The following is a 10,794-nucleotide window of genomic DNA, read 5'->3' on the forward strand; positions in this document are numbered from 1 at the left end:
TGCGGCACGGCACGCAGCGGCCTGCTGCTCGTCCGCCCCCGCCGCCAGGCCAGCGCAATGCATCGCCGATAGCGGGCCGCAGGCCTGGGGAGCGGATTCTTAATGAAACCGCACGAACCAAGACCGATTTCTTTTAAACATCTTGCCCTCTTTAAATTTAAAATTTCCTTTAACAACAAAGAGCGCAAAGGAGGTGGGATCCTTCTTTAGAAAGGGGAACCTAGAGCAAATACTGAAATAGTTTCGCCTTGAGGAATACCCTTTAACTTAGGATACGTTTGCTTACTCTGAGTTACTGCAGCCTTAAAAAGCTCCTGTGTCCTCCCTCTTTGATAATCCCAATTTCAAAAGATGATTTCCAATTTATACTGCCAGAATACATCTTAAGTTCTTCAATAAATGCAGTTGTTCCTGCAATACATACAGAGCTATTACAACAGCAGATAGAAAAGTTACAGGCTATAGAATAAAAAGACTGTATAGTCAAACCACAACCATCAAGTATTGTACATGGCTATGGATCTGCCTATGGCAAGAAGCTTTCTTTTTGGAATAAAAAGACAAAATCAGAGCTCTACAGTAGGAAAAAAACAACACTAAAACATAAAGGAAAGTGTCTTTACATCACCTTACAAGTTCACAAAACATTTTAAAGACTGACACAGATTAAAACCTACTCCAGTATTCACACAGAAACATTTTAATACATACAAAAAGCAACATATATAAAAAGGTAAATTACAATTTCAGTTTATGAACAGAGAGGGATTTCTGCTTCTTCTGTTTCTTCTTTAATTTGGTTGCATCTTTGATTTGCATTTTTACTTGATCTTGTAGTTGAGAAAAGAAGGCCTGGGATGATTTCAAGACCTTGTCTTTACCTTCATCCTGTCAACGGACAAAATATTTGTTATAACCAACAAATGTACAAACAGTACCATTATACTAGTTACTCGTGTAAAATGGTATTTGACTTATCAGATTTTTTTTTTAATTGATTTTCAAAGGATATTTTTCACTGCAGTCTTATACCACACTTGCTATCTAAATAAATAAAGAGTACGTTCCCTTTCTAATTAGCAATCAGCATCATAGGTAAGAACAGACATCAAGAATAGATCCTTGCACATCATAAGCTACAACTATATATATATATATCTGTATTTTGTGTTCTGCTCTCCTTTTGAAGAGGTAAGAGCAAACATTTTAAAAGGTTTTCTTTCTATTAGTTTCTAATACCTCAAAATTTCAGAAACTTTAAAAATTTAATTTATAAGGCATCATAGGTGGTACACAAGTTCAGTTTTATAGCATGCAAAACAAAATCAATCTGTTGAGATTACAGACAAGGCTCCACAATAACAAGTAGAAAGTTAAATAGGAATATTCTATTCTGAAATAGCTTAAGTTACTCAAAGCTTAGAAAGAACTAAACAGGAACCTCATCCTCAATTATGCATGCAAGTAGTCTCATTTAACCAAGGGAACGGTTCAAATGCAGGAAATAAGAGCATAAGTCTTAGTATTTGCAGGAACACCACCTTGTGAACTTGGAAATAAATAGAAAGTAATATCTAATGCAAACAATCATTTCTGCTTTGTGAATATACTTTGATATAAAGTAGTTGTATTGTACAATTTTTTCATATTTCTTCCACATTTAAAGATTAAGTTGCTTACCAATTCAAATATATTTCATACTCTGAGTAAGCTTCTAAAGGTGCCAGCAACCATTTAGGTATGATTTATTCATAATTAAAGCAGTAACATCTACATAAATATGCAGTATAAACAAGGGGGTCACTGCAAAGTGCAACCAGAGCTGTATTTTTTTCAGGCCTCTATACTGACATTATGCTGTCAGGGTAATCAGCAAACTCAGGACTAAAAAGGCATTCAACACCACTTTGTGTGGGACAATTACAAGGATGGATTAGAACAGTCCTTGCAAAACTGTAGTTCAAAATACAGGGGAAAGCATAGAGGGGAAGAGAGAAAAAGAGAAGAGAAAAAAAAAGAAAAGAAAAAAGGGAATATGCATCTACCCTTTCCATGTCTTCTTCCTACCTCTTTCTTTCCTTCCAGCAGCTACATTTACCTTTTATATTTGCCAAGATGTAAATAAGGTAATAAGGTCTGGGTCATAAGCAGATACACCACTTGTGTACAAGAATTCTTGAGGGGGTAGAGAAAGATTAGGAGATGTAGCTGTGCCAAGAGGTATGGGAGGGAAACAAACCCTTTACTTCCTAATTCTTTGTAATAAAGTTCTTTTTCCTTTCTCTAGCTGAATATTATGTATCCTTGGGATTTGAGTATTCTTCACCTCAGAAGCTCCAAGTTATACAAGACTACTTAAGAGACCTTTACCTTGAGCAGAGATGCTTTGCCTTCTTTTGTAAGCATTTTTAATTTTGCTGCAGCAGCTTTTTTGCTAAGTTTTGTGCCTTGTTCTGGTTTCATCTTTTCAAGAAGCTTCTGACGTTTCTCCTTTTCTCTTAGCCTCGTACGTTTGCGAAGCTTCTTCTTTCTTCGTTCTCGTTTTTTATCTGTGGGAGTCTTTTCTGCATCTGTTTTTACATCACCTGCTTTGTTCTTTTCCTAAAGAGAACACGACGTCTAAATCCATAAGTGTGCAAAAGAAAAGACTCATTTCACAGTACTCAAACCTGTCTCGGCGTTCCCATTATTTCAAGTGTTTAGCTAGCTCAGAGCGATGCTGCGTTAAGGCAAAGGCCAAAAACTAGCAAAAACTGGGAAGTGAGGTTCATACAAATGATCGAAGACACACTAATTGCTCTTCCCTATTGTCAATTAGCTTTCCCCTTCCAAATGTCCATATATGTGTTGGGAAAATAATTACCATCACATAATAGTCAAGAACAAAACTGAAGCATCATATTATGGCCTAGTGTAGCTCAATAAAATTAACTCTTTCCACTCCTTCCAGTTATCAAAAAAACCCAAAACCCAAACCAATCAAAACCAAAGAAACCACTACCACCCCAAAACCAACCAACACTAAAATGCTAGGCAAGAAGGTCACAAGGCGAAGAACCCAGGGTGGGAGAGGACGGAATTCTCCCATTGATCTGGCAGCCAGTACACCCTTCTACCAACAATACAGATCTTCTCCACATCCTTATGTGATTTTTGTTTATATTTACCTTGATCTCCTCTGGTGCTAAGAGAGCAGCATCACTAACAGCAACAGGTGCTACTTCTTCCATACTTATAGCTGGCAGGTTCGAAACTATTTTAACTTCTGGCACAGGCTAGAAATAAGGAAACATATTCAGGACTGAACACACCGTCTCATGGGAGCTTAGAGCTAACTGAAGATACTAAATATTTGGTTCTTTTTAGAGGCAATTACAATGCATTTAATATGAAATAAGAACAAGCTCAGTAACACTCTACCTTCCATTTCCCAAATATATTTTAAAGTATCCAATTTCAAAGACGGGGAAAAAACCCTCCAACTTTATGAAACTTTTGTACTTACTGGTTTGGGTGTGAAGTGGAAGTTACAAAGCGCATCCAGCTTCAGGAAGAGTGAATCCATCATTTCCTGGATTTCTTTGTGCTCAGGATTTTCTTCCTCTTCAGTCTTTTGCTACATTAATAACACAATGTTACTGCAACACCATTCAAAAAGCTAATTTACTTCAGCAAGACTGGTAACAACACACTATGCAATTCAGAGCCATTTCACTGGTGAACACTAGGAGAAAGATTGAACTACTTCCACAAAGCTGAAAGCAGAGTTAGCAATGTACAAATGAAGATATAAGATTATGTGATGTGAACTTCAACCCGAAAGGAAAGGCATTGCTTATGTTACCTGGCGAAGTTTCATGTATTCTTGCTCATAGATCTCAGCGAGACTCAGTTTACTCTCTTCATGATCCAAAGTGATACGTTTCTTGTATTCGAAAGCCTCCTCTTTTGGTTTTTCTTTTGGTACTACATCATCCCATGCCTGAGAAAGTCATTAATGACCAAATGCAACTACAGTCAAATATCAGGTGCTACAGCTTATTTAGAACATTTTCCTTATTACTTATCTGACACATTAACTAGTTTGTGCATGTGGCAATAAGTTTCACACGTTTATTTGGGGGAAAAAAAGTAATAAAAGACTTATAGCTCTAGCTTGTGTGCCTATTTTTAGCGGATCGCGGTAAAAATTATATAACAAATAACAAATGTGTAATTTTCTTAAGTACTTAAATACTCTCCCCCCCATATATACTTTTTTTTTTTTAAATTGAACTAATAATAAGCCTCAACAAGCTCAATAAATCTTCTACCAGTGGATTTTAAGAAAAACAAAGTAAATAATTGAGTTTGGGTTACTATTCAGAATGCTCAGAGCACTACAGTTACGGTCATAGACAAAATTTACACACTGGCATTATATTCCAAATAAACTCCTTATAGTTTTATCTGCAAACACTCATTTTTTTGAAGCGCACCAAAACCCAGCATGTAAAAACAGAACTCCTTAGACTCTAAAGACACATTCATCAAAGCAAAAGAATAAAACAGCCAGTTGCAGAAATCAATTAAGATAACTCTACACCTAACATTTTAAGAGCTTCAAACTCATCTTTGGAATGCGCCCTGTGAATCAAGTCTATGAACAAAACAGGGAGGAACGAGTAAAGTAATATTAACCTCATCCAATATTCTCTGTTTAATGATATCTTCAAGCTGAAAAGTAGTTTCTTCTGTGATCACAGGCGCTGAGAGGAGAAAGAGAATAATTTTAAGATTAACGCTTCTCCAGCAAGAAATACTTTTTGTTTTATGAAGAATAAACAAAGCCTTAACAAAAATGTAGTAATTGAAGGTGAGGTAAGTAAATAATGTTTTCCTCTATCTTAAGGAGAGTAATCATGTTATGTAAGGCTGACTAAATCTGCCACCGAATTAATGAACTTTCAGTTAAGTAAAAAATGAACAACAACAAAAAACAGATTATAGCTTTCTGTAGTTTCCACCATGAAAATGCACAACCTCAAAAACACACTGAAAAGTTTAACTTAATGTTTTGTTACCCTGCTTTTGAGTCACCGGTGTTCTCAGCAAGGTCAAAGGGAAGAAAACCCAACATGGTATGCAACACGCTTTCAGGAAAGCCCTCTCTCACTACTTACGCATTCGGACTGCATGGTCAAAAAGTACCGTTTCCTCCAAAAGGCTGTTTTCAGGTCGTTTTTGTCCAGTCACTTCTCCTTTAAGCTGCCAAGGTTTCTCCTCTAACAACTCTTCTTCTAAACTTTTTATTTTTTTGCTCATCTGAAAAAAATCCACCAATTTTCTAAGAAGTTTAAAACACAGAGCTCACAAGTAAGCTCAAGGCAAGAAATTAATAGTTATTTCAGGTACTTCTACTCCTCCTCCTCACATAAAGAGGAGGGAATATACAATTGCTTATGTATCTGATGTAGATAAACCACTTCTTTTTCTTATCTTACTTTGTAAATAGCCTCTTCATATTTGCCAGACTCTGACCAAATTACACAATCACTTAAAAAAAAATAAATACATCGGCCACTGTTTCAAAGTATTATCAAAATAAATTAAAAAAAACAACAAAACAATTACCTTTTCCTGTCTCTTCTCAAAAGAAGACTTTATTTCACTGGGATCAATGCCCTTCTCTAACTGCATATCAGTAACATCTTCTGTTTCACTGTCATCTGGCAAACTAAAAGTAACTTTTTTAGAGGCTTCTTTACTTCTCATATTGTCCATCATCATTTCATTCATATCCTCGACCCTGTAACATTAAAATTTAATAGGAAAAAAAAGGTTGAAAAGTATTTTTAATTTTTTTACATGAAGATATTTCAGCCATTAGATGTTCACCTGTTACAACTAACACCGGAAATACAATAGGCTTTTATTGAAACCTAAAGGCAGGGGACACTATGGAAAATTTTATATATTAAAAATAACTTTCAAAAACTGAAGGTACAGCTATTAAATGATTTATTCAAATAAATATCAAGAGACAATAGTCAAATGATAAGTAAATAAACTACTTTTTACATAAGGGGACAATGCAAACCATGAACATACAACAGATAACACAGAATGGCAAATCATGACCAAAGTGAGCCTGGAATTTACACTTTAGTTTCTCCTTCACTTCAGTGTAAAATTACAAGGACATTTTAACTGCAAATAATGCATATACTTACTCAGACATGCTTCCTTCATTTTCCTCTTCAATAACACTGTCCACTTCCTCTTCCTGATCATCTTCAACATCATTAGCTACTAAATCACCATTGTCATCGACTGGATCAAAGAAATCTTTGTACGTCAAGTCTCTAGAACTTTTAATTGGCTAAGAAGGGGAGGGGGGGGGGGAAAGAAAAAAAAAAAAAGGCAAAGCAAACCAAAACTGTTAGACTGACAGAAATCTAAGGGTATCTTGTCTTTTTCCCACACCTGGGGAACACTTGTGCACTACTTGTGTAACAGTAATGCAGTTTACTGAAGCGTTAACCTGTGGTAGGGCATCTTAGTAAAGCTAATCTCTTTTACAACTATTTAAAATATTCTACCACTTAATTTCCAATTTCAACATACACAGAAGTCAAAAAGCAGTAGATTTTGCCCATTACTCGTTGGAACGTGTACAAGTTCCCTTATATCCTGGGCATAGTTCTTATTTAATATTACCAGAGAATCCCAGAGCAAGTAAGACTTTTTTTAATTTTTTTTTTTTTGGAAACAAGTACTCAGCAACCTAAGTTAAATCAGAGTTACAAAGCTATGTCCCTGTGTGTTGGGTTTGCGTGGCAAGGTTTTGGTAACGGGGGGGCTACAGGGGTGGCTTCTGTGAGAAGCTGCTAGAAACTCCCCCTGTGTCTGATAGAGCCAATGCCAGCCGGCTCCAAGACGGGCCCGCCGCTGGCCAAGGCCAAGCCAATCAGCGCCTCTGTGATAACATATTTAAGAAGAAGAAAAACACTTAGAGAAAGAGAGCTTTTGCAGCCGGAGAGAGGAGTGAGAAGATGTAAGAAACTCTACAGACACCAAGGTCAGTGCAGATGGAGGGGGAGGAGGAGCTCCAGGCGCCGGAGCAGAGATCCCCCTGCAGCCCGTGGTGAAGGCCATGGTGAAGCAGGCTGTCCCCCTGCAGCCCATGGAGGAAGGATGAGGGGGTGTAGAGATTCCACCTGCAGCCCGTGGAGGACCCCACACCGGAGCAGGTGGAGGCACCTGAAGGAGGCTGCGGCCCGTGGGAAGCCCACGCTGGAGCAAGTTCCAGGCTGGACCGGTGGACCCGTGAAGAGGGGAGCCCATGCCAGGGCAGGTTTGCTGGCAGGACTTGTGACCCCGTGGGGGACCCCACGCTGGAGCAGTTTGCTCCTGAAGGTCTGCACCCCGTGAGAGGGACTCCATGCTGGAGCAGGGGAACGATGAGAGGAGTCCTCCCCCTGAGGATGAAGAAGCGGCAGAAACACCGTGAGATGAACTGACCGTAACCCCCATTCCCCGTCCCCCTGTGCCGCTGAGGGGGGGGGAAGGTTGAAGCCGGGAGTGAAGTTGAGCCCGGGAAGATGGGAGGGGTGGGGGGAAGTGTTTTAAGAGTTGATTTTATTTTCTCATTTCTCTACTCTGTTTTGCCTAGTAATAAATTAGATGATTTCCCTCTCTAAGTTCGGTCTGTTTTGCTTGTGACAACAACTAGTGAGTGATCTCTCCCTGTCCTTATCTCGACCTGCAAGCATTTCATTATGCCTTTTCTCCCCTGTTTAAGAATGAGGGGAGTGAGAGAGCGGCTCTGGTGGGCACCAGGCCTCCAGCCTGTGTCAACCCACCACACCCTGGAAAAAGAAGTCACCAAAAGCCCTTTGCTCTGCCTCAGACACCTTAGTGATCTCTAATTGCCAGATGTCAATGCTGAGTGACACATATTTTTCATTTGCTGGGTCACCTATTCTGCAAGGTCACTTGTTTCTTACAACACACTATCCCTTCCTTTATTCATGCAAAAACCCAAGACCCATGTAAAGAGAGACTAGAATAGCAGGACAGCACCAAGACGTTCTTCTACACTAAGACGGTTTGTTACCAGATATTCATGTCAAATATATTATTAAAGCTTTAGAAGTAATCATTAGTTATCTCATCAAATTTAACTTGGTAGTTTCTACTCAAGAGTTCAACAATTAATGTCGCCCTAACAGGTATTAGATCTTGAGTTAAAGGAAAAGAGAGATCAGAAAATTAATTTACTGATATTCTTACTCTGACTTTAGCTTCTTCAGACTCTTCTTCCTCATCATCTGAGATGATGTCTTCAAAATAATTAATATCTTCTTCTTCCTCCTCCCTGTATTCCTTCTCTGCATGTTCTAAAAACGCTTCCATCTCCGCCAGCTTGAAAAACTTGTCATCCACTATAGATTTTCTTCCCATTTTTTTCAATGTGGTTTCCTTGGCTGTTTTAGTTTGTTGCTCCAGTGCTTCAATATCAAAGTCAATATCAGAATCCTCATCACTGTATTTCTGGATTATGCTTTCTCTGAATTTACTTTGCTTTTCTTTGACTTTATCTTTTGTATAAGCATTCTTCTGTTCAGGTTCTGCTTCCATTATGTTGTCTTCCAATTCCTTGTCGCTGCTGGTCTCTTCATCAGAGCCATCCTCTTCCTGGTCTGAGAGAAGGCAAAGATCTTCATCCTCGGCATCCCTTGCAATGGATTTCTTGAAGAAATCAAGAACTGCATTGTTCTGGAGCTCCAGTTGTTGCCAAATCTGTTCTTCATCAAAATTGTCTATCACCAGCTCTTTCAGAGGACCCCCACGAACTACATTACTTCCCAGAGCTTTATTCAAATCATAGAGAGTCTTTGTTAATGCTCTGAAGTCAGCAGCCTGTCCATCTTGCACACTAAGGGTAGAAAAAATATTTAAGAGCTTTAAAAAGCACAACAGTTAATATAATTTTTGTTTTCTATTTTGCAGAATTTACTAGCTTTCATCCATTTTACACGTTCCATTAAGTTAACCACATGGTTAACTCTTTTTATATTTGCTTAGGTATTTTGGTGCTACAGCACAGCACCTTTCAACAATTGCTGCTGTTGCTTAACTTTCCACACATCTCTTGGAGTACTACTACTAAACATTCCTAGAAATAAAGACATTCTAATTATTAAGCCTTTCAGCTTCATTACACTTTGTGTATGAAGCAGCAGCTGGACAGAATACTCCACTCTTCTACAGTTGCATCTTATTATATCTTGATCCTATTTGACCACTCCAGACGTTTTGGGGAAGTAAACAGTATAGCACTAAGTACCTCAAACATCCAAGATATAGACCCTTGGTTTTAAAAAGGCAACTGTCTTCCTCCACTGCCTTACTCCTCAGCTTTTATATTTGGATAGTCTCTTCCGGTTCTTTCTCTAGAGCTACCAATGCTTCAACAGACTTGGTTGAAACAGAAACCTCCGTTTCCCAATTCCCGAAGGCTAAAAAAAGGAAAAGGATACTGTAGCAACCGTGGCAGAAGCCCCAGTCAGGTCTCGACGGTGTTAATAGCACGTTTCAGGAGAGCTCTGAGGCACCGGGGGTAGCTGAGGGTGCCGGCCAGCCGGCACGAGGCTCCCCTCCGAGAGCACCAAGGCCGGCACAAATCGCAGAGCGCTACGTGCACACACACAGAGTCCGGCATTTGGGGGCTCCCGGCCCCAGGGAAACCCGCAGACCCGCGGTACCTGAGGAAGCGCTCCGGGCGCGCCGCGGCGGCACCCGCCACCCTGAGGCACGTCTCCAGCCCCTTGACAGCCGCCATCTTCCCGCCAGCCGCGGCGCGTGGAGCAACCTGGCACCGCCTCCCGAGGCAGCCGGCTGAGCGGTCCGGCCGCCTCCTGCGGCCGGCGCCGAAGTTCCGCATACGGCAGTTCCGCCCCGCGGTGTATTACACCCAGAGCGGCGGGAGCCGGCCCAATCCACCTCCCACGCCAAAAGCATTTCTGCCTCCCAGCCCATTGCTTTTGTCACAGAGCCGCCTCGTTTATTCATGTCACGCCCGCTTCTTTAGGTAGGCCTCCTCGCGTTCGCACTGAACCTCAAGCACAGTATTGCAGAGTCATCTACTGATGGCTGCTGCTTCCTCCCCTTGGAAGAGCGTGGTATTGCTCTAGATTGGGATGTTCATCAGCACTGAAAAACCTGCTCTAAATATAGTAAACCTATAGTCATCTTCCGTTGCAGGTTTGTCTTTCTGACCTAGATACAAGGGCTATTTTGGAACCACGCATTTCCAGCTGATTCTGTGAGCAAAATGCCTGACGTTAACTGGTGTCTCCAAGGTCCCAGCTAACTAAGCACACATTTGCACGCCTGTGCCATTAGCGAGCACTGCCCAGTGTTCAACTGTTTTGTAACTTTGCATCACATAGTTTCCTTAAAGTTTATTTTATAAAGTCAAATGAAGCACTACACCCTCAGACTCTGGTGAAGAAGCTGCTGCTGCAGTTGGGGGAGACGTTCCATTCCTCCCCTATGCCGCACAATGCGTTCGCAGGGGCTGCCTCGGGCTGCACTCACCCTACCTGATGCTGTTCCCAGCCATGCACAGCCGTTTAGCACCGGCATCCAAAATCCTGACCAACCTTCTCACTTTGTTCTTGCTCTTGCCTCTGCTGTTCCTCTGCTGCTTTCATGTTTCCTTCCTAACAGAAAAACAAGTCTTTTCAGTGCACAGAAAACAAAGCCCTGCTACGCAACTTCTGTGTGTCCTCTCACTGGCACTTTGCA

The 10,794-nt window shown here is 40.6% G+C and overlaps 1 protein-coding gene across 2 annotated transcripts; it reads right to left on the reverse strand.

The window, feature by feature from the left end:
* Positions 1–377: 377 nt before the first annotated feature.
* On the reverse strand, positions 378–9,893 carry MPHOSPH10 (M-phase phosphoprotein 10). 2 transcript variants are annotated; one of them, XM_054836277.1, is made up of 12 exons: positions 9,750–9,893; positions 8,275–8,920; positions 6,213–6,361; positions 5,614–5,788; positions 5,163–5,304; positions 4,681–4,748; positions 3,845–3,982; positions 3,506–3,616; positions 3,168–3,275; positions 2,371–2,601; positions 743–888; positions 378–411 (listed from the first exon to the last, which is right to left on the reverse strand). In XM_054836277.1, exons 1-12 carry the CDS (start codon positions 9,824–9,826, stop codon positions 393–395), a joined length of 2,010 nt encoding a protein of 669 aa, XP_054692252.1. In that variant the 5' UTR covers positions 9,827–9,893; the 3' UTR covers positions 378–392. The 2 variants fall into 2 exon arrangements, with proteins under 2 accessions (XP_054692252.1, XP_054692253.1); XM_054836278.1 differs by lacking the exon at positions 378–411 and having other exon boundaries at positions 685–888.
* Positions 9,894–10,794: the final 901 nt, after the last annotated feature.

The sequence above is a fragment of the Grus americana genome, chromosome 10, assembly GCF_028858705.1.
Source record: "Grus americana isolate bGruAme1 chromosome 10, bGruAme1.mat, whole genome shotgun sequence".
Lineage (NCBI taxonomy): Eukaryota > Metazoa > Chordata > Aves > Gruiformes > Gruidae > Grus > Grus americana.

What these genes read in the sequence shown, in the direction of transcription:
- MPHOSPH10 (XM_054836277.1), bottom strand. Translation starts at nt 9,826, where the DNA reads ATGGCGGCTGTCAAGGGGCTGGAGACGTGCCTCAGGGTGGCGGGTGCC. An exon ending in CTGAAGAAGCTAAAGTCAGA is followed by an intron (nt 6,362 to 8,274) that starts GTAAGAATATCA and finishes TCCCCTTCTTAG; the next exon opens with CCAATTAAAAGTTCTAGAGA. An exon ending in TCCACTTCACACCCAAACCA is followed by an intron (nt 3,276 to 3,505) that starts GTAAGTACAAAA and finishes CCTTATTTCTAG; the next exon opens with CCTGTGCCAGAAGTTAAAAT.